We start from the raw sequence: 13,027 nt of genomic DNA on the forward strand, positions 1-13,027 counted from the left end.
ATGGAATAAGGTAAACTTTGAGGATGAAACTAAGAAATCCTTATTAGCAAGGACCCCTCTGATTCAAAACAGACTGATACCTTTTACAATGGACAATCAGCTTTTATATAGATGGTATCAAAAAGGGATTAGATATATAGGAGATTGTTTTGAAAAAGGTATATTGATGTCATTTGAACAACTGAAAAATAAATAACAAATATCAAATAATACTCTTTTTTGTTACTTTCAATTAAGAGCTTATTTAAGAGATAAACTGGGTCAAACAATGTTACTTCCGAAACCTATGGAAATTGAAAACCTAATTCAAAAAGGACAAATTAAATTTTTTATCTTTATTATGTATAATTTAATCCAAAAAAAGACACTAAACAAGGAATCCATATATCAAGGCGAAGATGGGAGACAGATTTGAATATTAATATTGATGGAACAAATTGGTCAAAATTATGCCTTGACAGTATGAAAAATACAATAAATGTTCGATTTAGATTAGTACAATATAACTTTTTACACCAATTATATATGACACCACAAAAATTAAAGAGAATAAACCCAAGCTTATCTGACCAATGTTTTCGGTGCAATCAAGAAATTGGTACTTTTTTTCATTCTACTTGGTCCTGTTCAAAAATTCAACCTTTTTGGACAAATTTAAGAGGTTTTTTGGAACAGATTATTGGAATACTCCCACATAGCCCAAGACTTTTTTTATTGGGTGATGTTGAAGGGTTAAAACCACAACTTAAAATGAATAAATATCAGAAAGAATTTATACAAAAATTGCATTAGCAGTAGCCAAAAAATCTATCGCAGTTACTTGGAAATCAGATTCCTATTTAAACATGGACCTTTGGAATAATGAAATTTCTAATTGTATCCTACTTGAAAAAATTACTTATAACTTAAGGAACAAATATGATACGTTCTTAAATATTTGCCGCCCTTATTTACAAAAGATGGGTCTATACACATAGAAGAGTTGCTGATATTCTCGTTGGTCCTTTTGGGTGAGAAGTACATATATATAAATAGTTTATTCTGATTGGAATTCCATGGAGCGTGTTCAGAACTTCCACCACCCAGGCAATCTTTCTGTTTTCTTTATCTTTCCTTTCTTTTTCTTATTAAGCATTAATACAGGGGGAGGGATGTGGGAGGGGGGTTGGGAGGGATGACTTGTTTAAAAAAGTTCTGTAAAAAAATAAATATATATATATATATATATTTTTAAAAAAGAGAGAGCTAGATAGAGCTCTTAATGATAGAGGAGTCAGGGGTTATGGGGAGAAGGCAGGAACGGGGTACTGATTGTGAATGATCAGCCATAATCACATTGAATGGCGGTGCTGGCTCGAGGGGCCGAATGGCCTACTCCTGCACCTATTGTCCATTGAAATGTAAGGTATGTTTCACCTTGCAGATGCTGCCTGACCTGCTGAGTTTTGGGGGCGATTTATGCTTTTATTCCCCATTTTAAGCCATGCATGTGGTTTGGGCCGCAGGTGTGGTAACAGGTGACAAAAGTCACTTATTAAATCAGATTCCCTCTGTTTCTGCAATTGTCAAAGTTAATTCTCAAAGTTACAGCTGGTCTGTGGTCGCACCGCGTGGCGTTGCTGCCATCTAGTGGCGGGACCAAGAAGTGACGCAGTTAACGTGTTGAAATGAACGGATCGACAGCTCTGATTCCACTTGCTGTTTATTTCTCTCTTCCCACATTTACATTCCCCCTGGTTTTATTTCCGCGCTCACTGGAGTTTTACGATGCGGAGTTTGGGGATTAAATGGGAGCCGTTCAGCGCCGACCTGTTGTCCACTGGGTTTCTGCCCCACAGCCCCTGAGCCCCGCTCCTGACGCCGGTCCCGGGACCCGACCCTTTTACACACCCGGAGCGGAACCGGAGCAGATTCTCAGCCAGTGGTCTTCATCCCAAGGCCAGAAGAAAGGATAAAGTTTCTCCGTGAATTTATTCCCAGTGAAGGTGTGGAGATGGGACTTGGTGTCCGCGTCGTAAAATGAAACAGTCCCGGACTCGCAACTGAGATAAACTCCCACCCTCCCGGGGATGGGACGGGCGGGGAGACGGGATGGAGGGGAGGTGAATGCAAGAATCTCGTCACCCCACCGCCCGATGCTCCAGACTCCAGTCTCCGGGGTCGGTGTGACGCGTCCCTTCATCTCCACAGACTCTGCGGCGACTCCCAGACTCCAGCCCCGACTCCCCGCCACCTCCACCTCCCAGTAATGTCTCCCCGATGCGAATCCCTCCGATCCCAGCACACACGGATTGTCTGTAAACCTCTTCCCGGTGTCAGGGAGACTCCTCCGGGTCCGGGTCCGTCTCACCCTCTTCCGATCCTCAGACACCTCGAGCCACGGATGCGCTGTTTCCACATCCAGGGTGACGGAGACTGGGGGGAGAAGCAGAGAATCAGAGAGACCCCGGGGGTCGGGGGGAGACTCGGGCAGCGCGGCCCCGGGACCGGGGGAGAGGCCGCTCGGCCTCAGGCACAGGCGGGCGGACAACTCAAACCGTGCCCGGGGTTTCACCCACAACCACATCGGGTGCACAACAGACATCTCTCCCGGAGTTTTTATCCGGGGATAGCAAGGGAATTTCGTGAGGTGGGGGAGGGTGGACGGGGAAGACGAGTGCGGAGAGTGAGGGGCATTGCGAGATTGCGGTGGTGGAGAAACGAAGGGGGGGGGGGGGGCGGCACTCATATATGGAGGCAGATCGGACCAAGAGGATATTGAAGTTAGCGGTAATTTGAGGTTGTTAAAGAGGAGGTAGAGGTGAGTGGTGGGGTCGTCATGATCACAGTGAAGGGGGGCAGACACGAGGGGCCAGATGACCTGCCCCTGTTTCTTGGAGTGGAGGGTGAGAGAGAGGGAGGGGTGGCTTGGACCATGGAAGGAAGCAGAGTATGAATGATCGGGTGTTGGACAGAATACCATGTGCTCATGCGCCGCATGGTGGCGCAGCGGTAGAGTTGCCGCCTTACAGCGAATGCAGCGCCGGAGACTCAGGTTCGATCCTGACTACGGGCGGCGTCTGTACGGAGTTTGTACGTTCTCCCCGTGACCTGCGTGGCTTTTCTCCGAGATCTTCGGTTTACTCCCACCCTCCAAAGACGTACAGGTATGTAGGTTAATTGACTGGGTAAATGTTTTTTTTTAAAATGTCCCTAATGTGTGTAGGATAGTGTTAACGTGCGGGGATCGCTGGGCGGCGCGGACCCGGTGTGCCGAAGGGCCTGTTTCCGCGCTGTATCTCTAAATCTAAAAATCTAATTTTGCCCACTAATAGACAATAGACAATAGACAATAGGTGCAGGAGTAGGCCATTCAGCCCTTCGAGCCAGCACCGCCATTCAATGCGATCATGGCTGATCACTCTCAATCAGTACCCCGTTCCTGCCTTCTCCCCATACCCCCTCACTCCGCTATCCTTAAGAGCTCTATCCAGCTCTCTCTTGAAAGCATCCAACGAACTGGCCTCTACTGCCTTCTGAGGCAGAGAATTCCACACCTTCACCACCCTCTGACTGAAAAAGTTCTTCCTCATCTCCGTTCTAAATGGCCTACCCCTTATTCTTAAACTGTGGCCCCTTGTTCTGGACTCCCCCAACATTGGGAACATGTTATCTGCCTCTAATGTGTCCAATCCCCTAATTATCTTATATGTTTCAATAAGATCCCCCCTCATCCTTCTAAATTCCAGTGTATACAAGCCCAATCGCTCCAGCCTTTCAACATACGACAGTCCCGCCATTCCGGGAATTAACCTAGTGAACCTACGCTGCACGCCCTCCATAGCAAGAATATCCTTCCTCAAATTTGGAGACCAAAACTGCACACAGTACTCCAGGTGCGGTCTCACCAGGGCCCGGTACAACTGTAGAAGGATCTCTTTGCTCCTATACTCAACTCCTCTTGTTACGAAGGCCAACATTCCATTGGCTTTCTTCACTGCCTGCTGTACCTGCATGCTTCCTTTCATTGACTGATGCACTAGGACACCCAGATCTCGTTGAACTCCCCCTCCTCCTAACTTGACACCATTCAGATAATAATCTGCCTTTCTATTCTTACTTCCAAAGTGAATAACCTCACACTTATCTACATTAAACTGCATCTGCCATGTATCCGCCCACTCACTCAACCTCTCCTATGTGGAACCTTGTCGAAGGCTTTCTGAAAGTCGAGGTACACCACATCCACCGGCTCCCCCCTGTCAATTTTCCTAGTTACATCCTCAAAGAATTCCAGAAGATTAGTCAAGCATGATTTCCCCTTTGTAAATCAATGCTGACTTGGAAAAATCCTGTTAACTACTATCCAAATGCTCCGCAATTTCGTCTTTTATAATTGATTCCAGCATCTTCCCCACCACTCATGTAAGACTAACTGGTCTATAATTTCCCGTTTTCTCTCTCCCTCCTATCTTAAAAAGTGGGACAACATTAGCTACCCTCCAATCCACAGGAACTGATCGTGAATCTGTAGAACATTGGAAAATGATCACCAATGCGCCCACAATTTCTAGCGCCACCTCCTTAACTACCCTGGAATGCAGACCATCAGGCCCTGGGGATTTATCAGCCTTCAGTCCCATCAGTCTACCCAACACCATTTCCTGCCTAATGTGAATTTCCTTCCGTTCCTCCGTCACCCTAGGATCTGTTGCCACTAGAACATCTGGGAGATTGCTTGTATCTTCCTTAGTGAAGACAGATCCATAGTACCGTTTCAACTCGTCTGCCATTTTCTTGTTCCCCATAATAAATTCCCCTGCTTCTGTCTTCAAGGGACGCACATTTGCCTTGACTATTTTTTTCCTCTTTACATACCTAAAAAAGATTTTTCTATCCTATATATTATTGGCTAGTTTACCGTGGAGTGGAGTGCTCATCCTGCAACATGTGGGAGATCAGGGATATTGTCGGTGTCCCTGATGACTACGTGTGGAGGAAGTGTGTCCAGCTGCAGCTCCTGGCAGACCGCATTGAACGGTTGGAGCTGCTGTTGGATTCATACTGGAGCATCCACGATGCTGAGAAGGTCGTGAATAGCGGGTACAGTGAGTTGACCACACCGCAGGTAAAGGTTAAGCGGACAGAAAGGAAACGGGTGGCCACTAGCCAGTGTAGCAGTAGGCAGATAGTGCAGGAGTCCCCTGCGGTCATCTCCCTCCTAGACAGATATACCATTTTGGATACTGTGGGGGGAGATGGCTCATCTGGGGAAGGCAGCAGCAGCCAAGTTCATGGCACCGTGGGTGGCTCTGCGGCAAAGGAGGGGAGGCAAAAGAGTGGAAGGGCTATAGTAATAGGGGATTCAATTGTAAGGAGAATAGATAGGCGTTTCTGCGGCCGCAAACGATTTCTGGTGCAAGGGTCAGGGATGTCTCTGAGCGGCTGCAGAACATTCTGGAGGGGGAGGGTGAACAGCCAGTTGTCGTGGTGCACATTGGCAACAAAGATATAGATTAAAAACGGGATGAGGTCTTACAAGGTGAATTTAGGGAGCTAGGAGATAAACTTAAAAAGTAGGACCTCAAAGGTAATAATCTCTGGATTACTACAAGTGCCACGTGCTAGTCAGAGTAGAAATAGGAGGATATTTCAGATGAATATGTGGTTTGAAAAATGGTGCAAGGGGGAGGGATTCAAATTTCTAGGACATTGGAACCAGTTCTGGGGGAGGTGGGACCAGTACAAACAGGACGGTCTGCACCTGAGCTGGAATGGAACCAATGTCCTTGGGGGAGTGTTTGCTAGTGCTGTCGGGGAGGAATTAAACTAATGTGGCAGGGGGATGGGAGCATGAGCAGAGAGACAGAGGGGTGTAAAATGAGGGTAGAAGCAATAGATAGCAAGGTGAAAAGTAAAAGTGGCAGGCAGACAAATCCAGGGCAAAAATCAAAAAGGGCCACTTTTCAACATAATTGTATAAGGGGTAAGAGTGTTGTAAAGACAAGCCTGAAGGCTTTGTGCCTCAATGCAAGGAGCATTCGTAATAAGGTGAATGAGTTGAATGTGCAGATAGTTATTAATGAATATGATATAGTTGGGATTACGGAGACATGGCTCCAGGGTGACCAAGGCTGGCAGCTGAACATCCAGGGATATTCAATATTCAGGAGGGATAGACAGAAAGGAAAAGGAGGTGGGGTAGCGTTGCTGGTTAGAGAGGAGATTAACGCAATAGAAAGGAAGGACATTAGCTTGGAGGATGTGGAATCGATATGGGTAGAGCTGCGAAACACTAAGGGGCAGAAAACGCTAGTGGGAGTTGTGTACAGGCCACCTAACAGTAGTAGTAGAGTTGGGGATGGCATCAAACAGGAAATTAGAAATGCGTGCAACAAAGGTAAAACAGTTATAATGGGTGACTTCAATCTACATATAGATTGGGTGAATCAAATTGGCAGAGGTGCTGAGGAAGAGGATTTCTTGGAATGTATGCGGGATAGTTTTCTAAACCAACATGTAGAGGAACTAACGAGAGAGCAGGCTATTCTAGACTGGGTATTGAGTAATCAGGAAGGGTTAGTTAGCAGTCTTGATGTGCGTGGCCCCTTGGGCAAGAGTGACCATAATATGGTTGAGTTCTTCATTAGGATGGAGAGTGACATAGTTAATTCAGAAACAACGGTTCTGAACTTAAAGAAAGGTAACTTTGAGGGTATGAGACGTGAATTGGCCAAGATAGACTGGCAATTGATTCTTAAAGGGTTGATGGTGGATATGCAATGGAAGGCATTTAAAGACCGCATGGATGAACTACAACAATTGTTCATCCCAATTTGGCAAAAGAATAAATCAGGGAAGGTAGTGCATCTATGGCTAACAAGGGAAATTAGGGATAGTATCAAAACAAAAGATGAAGCATACAAATTAGCAAGAAAAAGCAGCCTTCCAGAGGACTGGGAGAAATTCAGAGTCCAGCAGAGGAGGACAAAGGGCTTAATTAGGAAAGGGAAAATAGATTATGAAAGAAGACTGGCAGGGAACATAAAAACTGACTGCAAAAGCTTTTATAGATATGTGAAGAGAAAAAGATTAGTTAAAACAAATGTAGGTCCCTTGCAGTCAGAAACAGGTGAATTGATCATGGGGAACAAGGACATGGCAGACCAATTGAATAACTACTTTGGTTCTGTCTTCACTAAGGAAGACATAAATAATCTGCCGGAAATAGCAGAGGACCGGGGGTCAAATGAGATGGAGGAGCTGAGTGAAATCCAGGTTAGTCGGGTTAGGTAAATTGAATGGATTAAAGGCCAATAAATCCCCAGGGCCAGATAGGCTGCATCACAGAGTGCTTAAGGAGGTAGCCCCAGAAATAGTGGATGCATTAGTAATAATTTTTCAAAACTCTTTAGATTCTGAGGATTGGAGGGTAGATAATGTAACCCCACTTTTCAAAAAGGGAGGGAGAGAGAAAACGGGGAATTACAGACCAGTTAGTCTAACGTCGGTCGTGGGGAAAATGCTAGAGTCAGTTATTAAAGATGGGATAGCAGCACATTTGGAAAGTGGTGAAATCATTGGACAAGGTCTGCATGGATTTATGAAAGGTAAATCATGTCTGACGAATCTTATAGAATTTTTCGAGGATGTAACTAGTAGAGTGGATAAGGGAGAACCAGTGGATGTGTTATATCTGGACTTCCAGAAGGCTTTCGACAAGGTCCCACATAAGAGATTAGTATGCAAACTTAAAGCACACGGTATTGTGGGTTCAGTATTGATGTGGATAGAGAACTGGCTGGCAGACAGGAAGCAAAGGTATGTAGGTTAATTGGCTGGGTAAATGTAAAAATTGTCCCTAGTGGGTGTAGGATAGTGTTAATGTGCGGGGATCACTGGGCGGCACGGACTTGGAGGGCCGAAAAGGCCTGTTTCCGGCTGTATGTATATGATATGATATGATAAAGAGTAGGAATAAACGGGTCCTTTTCAGAATGGCAGGCAGTGACTAGTGGGGTACCGCAAGGCTCAGTGCTGGGACCCCAGCTATTTACAATATGTATTAATGATTTGGACGAGAGAATTGAATGCAACATCTCCAAGTTTGCGGATGACACGAAGCTGGGGGGCAGTGTTAGCTGTGAGGTGGATGCTAGGAGGCTGCAGGGTGACTTGAATAGGTTAGGTGAGTGGGCAAATGCATGGCAGATGCAGTATAATGTGGATAAATGTGAGGTTATCCACTTTGGTGGCAAGAACAGGAAAGCAGACTATTAACTGAATGGTGGCCGATTAGGAAAAGGGGAGATGCAACGAGACCTGGGTGTCGTGGTACACCAGTCATTGAAAGTAGGCATGCAGGTGCAGCAGGCAGTGAAGAAAGCAAATGGTATGTTGGCATTCATAGCGAGGGGATTTGAGTACAGGAGCAAGGAGGTTCTGCTGCAGTTGTACAGGGCATTGGTGAGACCACACCTGGAGTATTGCGTACAGTTTTGGTCTCCTAATCTGACAAAAGACATTCTTGCCATAGAGGGAGCACAGAGAAGGTTCACCAGGTTGATTCCTGGGATGGCAGGACTTTCATATGAAGAAAGACTGGATAGACTCGGCTTCTACTCGCTGGAATTTAGAAGATTGAGGGGGGATATTATAGAAACTTACAAAATTCTTAAGGGGTTGGACAGGCTAGATGCAGGAAGATTGTTCCCGATGTTGGGGAAGTCCAGAACAAGGGGTCACAGTTTAAGGATAAGGGGGTCTTTTAGGACCGAGATGAGAACGTTTTTTTTTCACACAGAGAGTGGTGAATCAGTGGAATTCTCTGCCACAGAGGGTAGTTGAGGCCTGTTCATTGGCTATATTTAAGAGGGAGTTAGATGTGGCTTTTATGCCTAAAGGGATCAGGGGGTATGGAGAGAAGGCAGGTACAGGATACTGAGTTAGATGATCAGCCATGATCATATTGAATGGCGGTGCAGGCTCGAAGGGCCGAATGGCCTCCTCCTGCACCTATTTTCTATGTTTCTACCCTCGTACCCCATCTTTTCTCCCCATATTGCCTTCTTAGTTCTGTTGCTCCTCAAAAGAGTCCCAATCCTCTGGCTTCCCACTCTTCTTTGCTTTGTTGTACTTCTTCTCTTTTATTTTTATGCTGTCCTTGACTTCCCTTGTCAGCCACGGGTGCCTCTTACTCCCCTTAGAATCTTTCCTCCTCTTTGGGATAAATTGATCCTGCAACTTCTGCATTATTCCCAGGAATACCTGCCATTGCTGTTCCACCGTCTTCCCTGCTAGGGCCTCCTTCCAGTGAATTCTGGCCAGCTCCTGCCTCATGCCCCTTTGCTATACTGTAATACTGACACTTCCGATTTTCCCTTCTCCCGCTCAATTTTTAGAGTAAAACTTATCATATTGAGATCACTGCCTACTAATGGCTCTTTTACTTCGAGTCCCCTTTGCTGTTTATGTTATATGATCATGGCTTGGATGTGAATGTGGGAGGTGTGATTAGTAAGTTTGGGGAGGAAGCAAAAATTGTGGATCGTGGGGAAGGTTGTCAAAGTCTGCAGCAGGATGCAGGTTAATTATCTAAACCTTATTCGCATGCAGGGATATCAAATCACGAGAGTGCAGGTTTATATTGAGAGCAAAGTATTTTAAAGTATATCTGAGATTTAGGTTTTACTAGACCAAGTGGATCCATTGGGCCCAAACCTCTCCTGCATTGGTGCAGCACCCTCTCCTCCCCACCTCTCCCCCACCTCTCCCCCTCCTCCTCCTCCCCCCTCACTCACTCCGCCCCCCCTCCCTCCCTCCCCCCAACGTCCCTAGGAGATAGATTTAAAATGTGAATAACTTAAAAAATATAACACCGATTTCAATGAAACTTCTTCCATTAGCACCAAAGGGATGACGGTGAGTAAGGTGGGCTTAAAATCGTCATGCTATCGTGTAAGGTTTTGGCTGTAGTTCAGGAACAAACAAACAAACGAGAGGTTTAGTACATAGATTTACACTGAGAGTGGGTGATATCAGGAACATGCTACAGAGGAGGTGGTGGAGTGAGATATAAATCAATATATTGGAGGTATTTAAATAGGTGAGGTGGAGAAGAATGCCGGTGGAATGTGGGCAAATCGATTAGTATAGCTGGGGAAAAGATGGTCATGGACACGATGGGCCGAAGGGCCAGACTCTGTAATGTACAACCACGGCTCTCAGCTCCAAGAGCACTGAATGACTGAGTCTCCACAGCCACCGGTGCAGGGTCGTTCCCCAGTCTCTGCGTGTAGTAATGTCTCCTTATCTCTGTCCTACACGGTGCGGCCCTCATTCTGAGAGAGTGCCCGCTCTCCAGACCCCTCTGACAGGGGAACCATCCTCCCTGCATCCAGCCCACTGAGCCCTGTAAGAACTGTGTTTCACTGAGATCCCCTCTAATACACCCAAACGCTCGAGTACACAGGCCTAGTCTCCCCAATATCACCCCGCACAGCAAAATCATTGTCCCAGGGACAAGTATTGTCAATCTTTGCGGCATTCAACTCTGTGTAAGGTTTATCATGCTGTAGGTATGAAAAAAACTAAAGATCACAAGAAAATAGCAGGAGGAGTAGGCTCCACTCCTCAGGCCGACTCCGCCATTCAATGTGATCCTGACTGATCTACGATGGCACCAATTCCTGTTCTATACAAGTTGTCCATAACCGCCAATTTCTCGATCCTTCAAATATCCATCTGTGTTCACTTTGCCTATTCCAATAATCTGACCTATCACTACCTCCCAGGGCAGAACATTTCAGATGCTCACTGCTGTTTATGTTATATTTCTAAGGCTTGGATGTGAATGTTGGAGGTCTGATTAGCAATTTGATAGCAGCGAACTCCATGGTAGGCTGATCAGGAAGGCTGGAACATATGGAATCCAGGGTAGTTAGCCAATGGGTAAACATGTGGCCTGAAGGTGGGAGACAGAGGGTGGAGGTAGAGAGTTGTTTTTCAGACTGGAGGCCTGTCGCAAGTGGTGCACCACAATGCTCAATGCTGAATCCACTGTTGGTCCCTATTCATACAAATGATTAGATAAATGATGTGTATGTGGGTGGCATGGCTAGCAGGTTTGTGGATGAGACTAAAATTCATGAGACATCGTGGAGAGTGAAGAAGGTTGTCTAAGATTAAACTGGTCATAATGAACTGGGCCAACGGACTGAGGAGTAGGAGATGCAGTTTTCTAAACTTCGAGGGCATCGGTTTAAGTTGTGAAGGGAAAGTCTAAAGTTTTCAATGTTTTCAGGCACTGGGTGGCAGAGAGCTAGCTGCCATAGGAAGTGTTAGAGGCGAATATAATCTCTCTCGGCAATGTTTGCATCTGTGTTACGAAAAGGCGTTATAAACAAGAAGAGGGGAAACTGGACAGGTTTTACCTCGCTTAATGGCAGATGTTTCTCTCCACAGCGTGTTCATCAAAAAATGCTGATGGAATTTTTCAATCGACAAGGCCCCGTCTGTCACTGTGAATGCTTTATCTTCATCACTAACCCTGCAAATATTTAGCAGCTGGTTATAAACTGAGCATCAACAAATTCTTTGAGCTTTTACACACAAACATGCAGTGTTTCAGTCAAGAGCATGTCCTACCTCTTCTTCCTCCCAGCTTCCTCCTGCAAGAAATAAAACACAAATCTGAGCAGACTGAGACGGGACATCCACATCCAAACAGCAGGAGTTTCACACAAATCACAACAAGCCCCAGAAATGTTCCATTGCCCAGCATTTATTGTCATCATCACAGAGACAAATATTGGATATTGCCCTAGAGATTCTACAAGTGTATTAATAGCAAAATAATAACTATGGGGAGAATAGGTTCCTTTAAGAGCAAAGGGATAATTAGGATAGGATAGGATAGGTCCCCTTAAGTGCTGGCGACCTCAAGGCATGTTAAGGTGGGTAAATCAAAGGGCTTGAAGAAGTGTATCCGAGAGCAAGCCTTCAACAGATCGGTTTAACGCCGCGTAATTCTTTCCCACTAAAGAGGAACATAGGACAAACTTTCCACATGATCTTTTGAGTCCTGGAGATTTTCCATCTTTTCGGGGAAATATCAAACATTCGCTAACTCAGTGACAGGATCACAGTAACTCATCCCAAGGAGACCGCAGGCAGTGCTGAGATCCCACAGATTATGCGGGAGGCCATTTAGTTTGGGAACAACAGCAGCACAGCTCTGGAACAGACGGAGCATTTACCCAGTTCTCAATTACTGGCAAATGCAGCATTTATTTCACAAATATCCCCCACCATTTTGTGACTGTGCACTTTCACTTCGCCAAACTGGAGTGTCACCCCTCACCTTCAGAAACACCACACTGTCCTTTTGATCCATCTGCTGCTGCAACTTAAAGAGTTCCTCCTGAATAGATTTTAAATTCTCTTCGATCTTTCCAAGATTTTTCTTCATTCTATTCAGAATCCTCTTCTCTTCCTCCCGGATATCTGCCAGTACACGCTGCTCTTTCTCAGTGAGAATCTGGTGCAGTTCAGCAAACTGGGATGTGATCTTGGACTGAAGGTTGTGTGACTGTTCCTGTGAAATGAAAGGTGAAGATCAATATTTCATGTCACTGATTGTGTTTCCACACCACCTTGACCGTAACATTTGTCCTGTGCAATTTTGTTTGCTTTGCCAGTTCAATTCTTTGTCTAAATGCTTCTGAAATGTCGAGAGGGTAATCTTATAACCCATCAATCCTTTACCCTCAATACAATTCCCTGCTGCCTATTCCTTTTCATGTGCCCTTTAATTCCCATTTATACGCCCACCATCCGCTTTCCTCGGGATAATTTTACCGTCGCCCATTGACCATTGAACCAGCGTGTATTGGGGACGTGGAAGGAATCCGACGCGGTCACAGGGAGAAGGCGTGAACCACACGGGCAGCGCCCGAGGTCAGGATCGAACCCGCTCACCAGAACTAGGAGACAGCAGCACTACTTGTGTCACTGCGCTGCCCTGTTATTACACGCGTCACAGGGATCA

The 13,027-nt window shown here is 45.7% G+C and overlaps 1 protein-coding gene across 1 annotated transcript; it reads right to left on the reverse strand.

The window, feature by feature from the left end:
* Nucleotides 1–383: 383 nt before the first annotated feature.
* LOC144602700 (E3 ubiquitin-protein ligase TRIM39-like) lies at nucleotides 384–12,577 on the reverse strand. Its single transcript, XM_078415830.1, has 4 exons — nucleotides 12,341–12,577; nucleotides 11,626–11,648; nucleotides 11,412–11,527; nucleotides 384–2,415 (listed from the first exon to the last, which is right to left on the reverse strand). Exons 1-4 carry the CDS (start codon nucleotides 12,446–12,448, stop codon nucleotides 1,883–1,885), a joined length of 780 nt encoding a protein of 259 aa, XP_078271956.1. The 5' UTR covers nucleotides 12,449–12,577; the 3' UTR covers nucleotides 384–1,882.
* Between the last annotated feature and the right edge of the window lie 450 nt (nucleotides 12,578–13,027).

The sequence above is a fragment of the Rhinoraja longicauda genome, chromosome 19 (genome assembly GCF_053455715.1).
Source record: "Rhinoraja longicauda isolate Sanriku21f chromosome 19, sRhiLon1.1, whole genome shotgun sequence".
Lineage (NCBI taxonomy): Eukaryota > Metazoa > Chordata > Chondrichthyes > Rajiformes > Arhynchobatidae > Rhinoraja > Rhinoraja longicauda.

Bases quoted from the DNA above. Each gene is read 5' to 3' on its own strand.
- LOC144602700 (XM_078415830.1), bottom strand. From the start codon at position 12,448: ATGAAGAAAAATCTTGGAAAGATCGAAGAGAATTTAAAATCTATTCAG. The intron at 11,528-11,625 runs GTAGGACATGCT...AAATATTTGCAG, and splicing joins GAAGCTGGGAGGAAGAAGAG to GGTTAGTGATGAAGATAAAG. The intron at 2,416-11,411 runs GTAAAACCTGTC...TTCTCCCCCCAG, and splicing joins AACATCTGCCATTAAGCGAG to TCTCCGTCACCCTGGATGTG.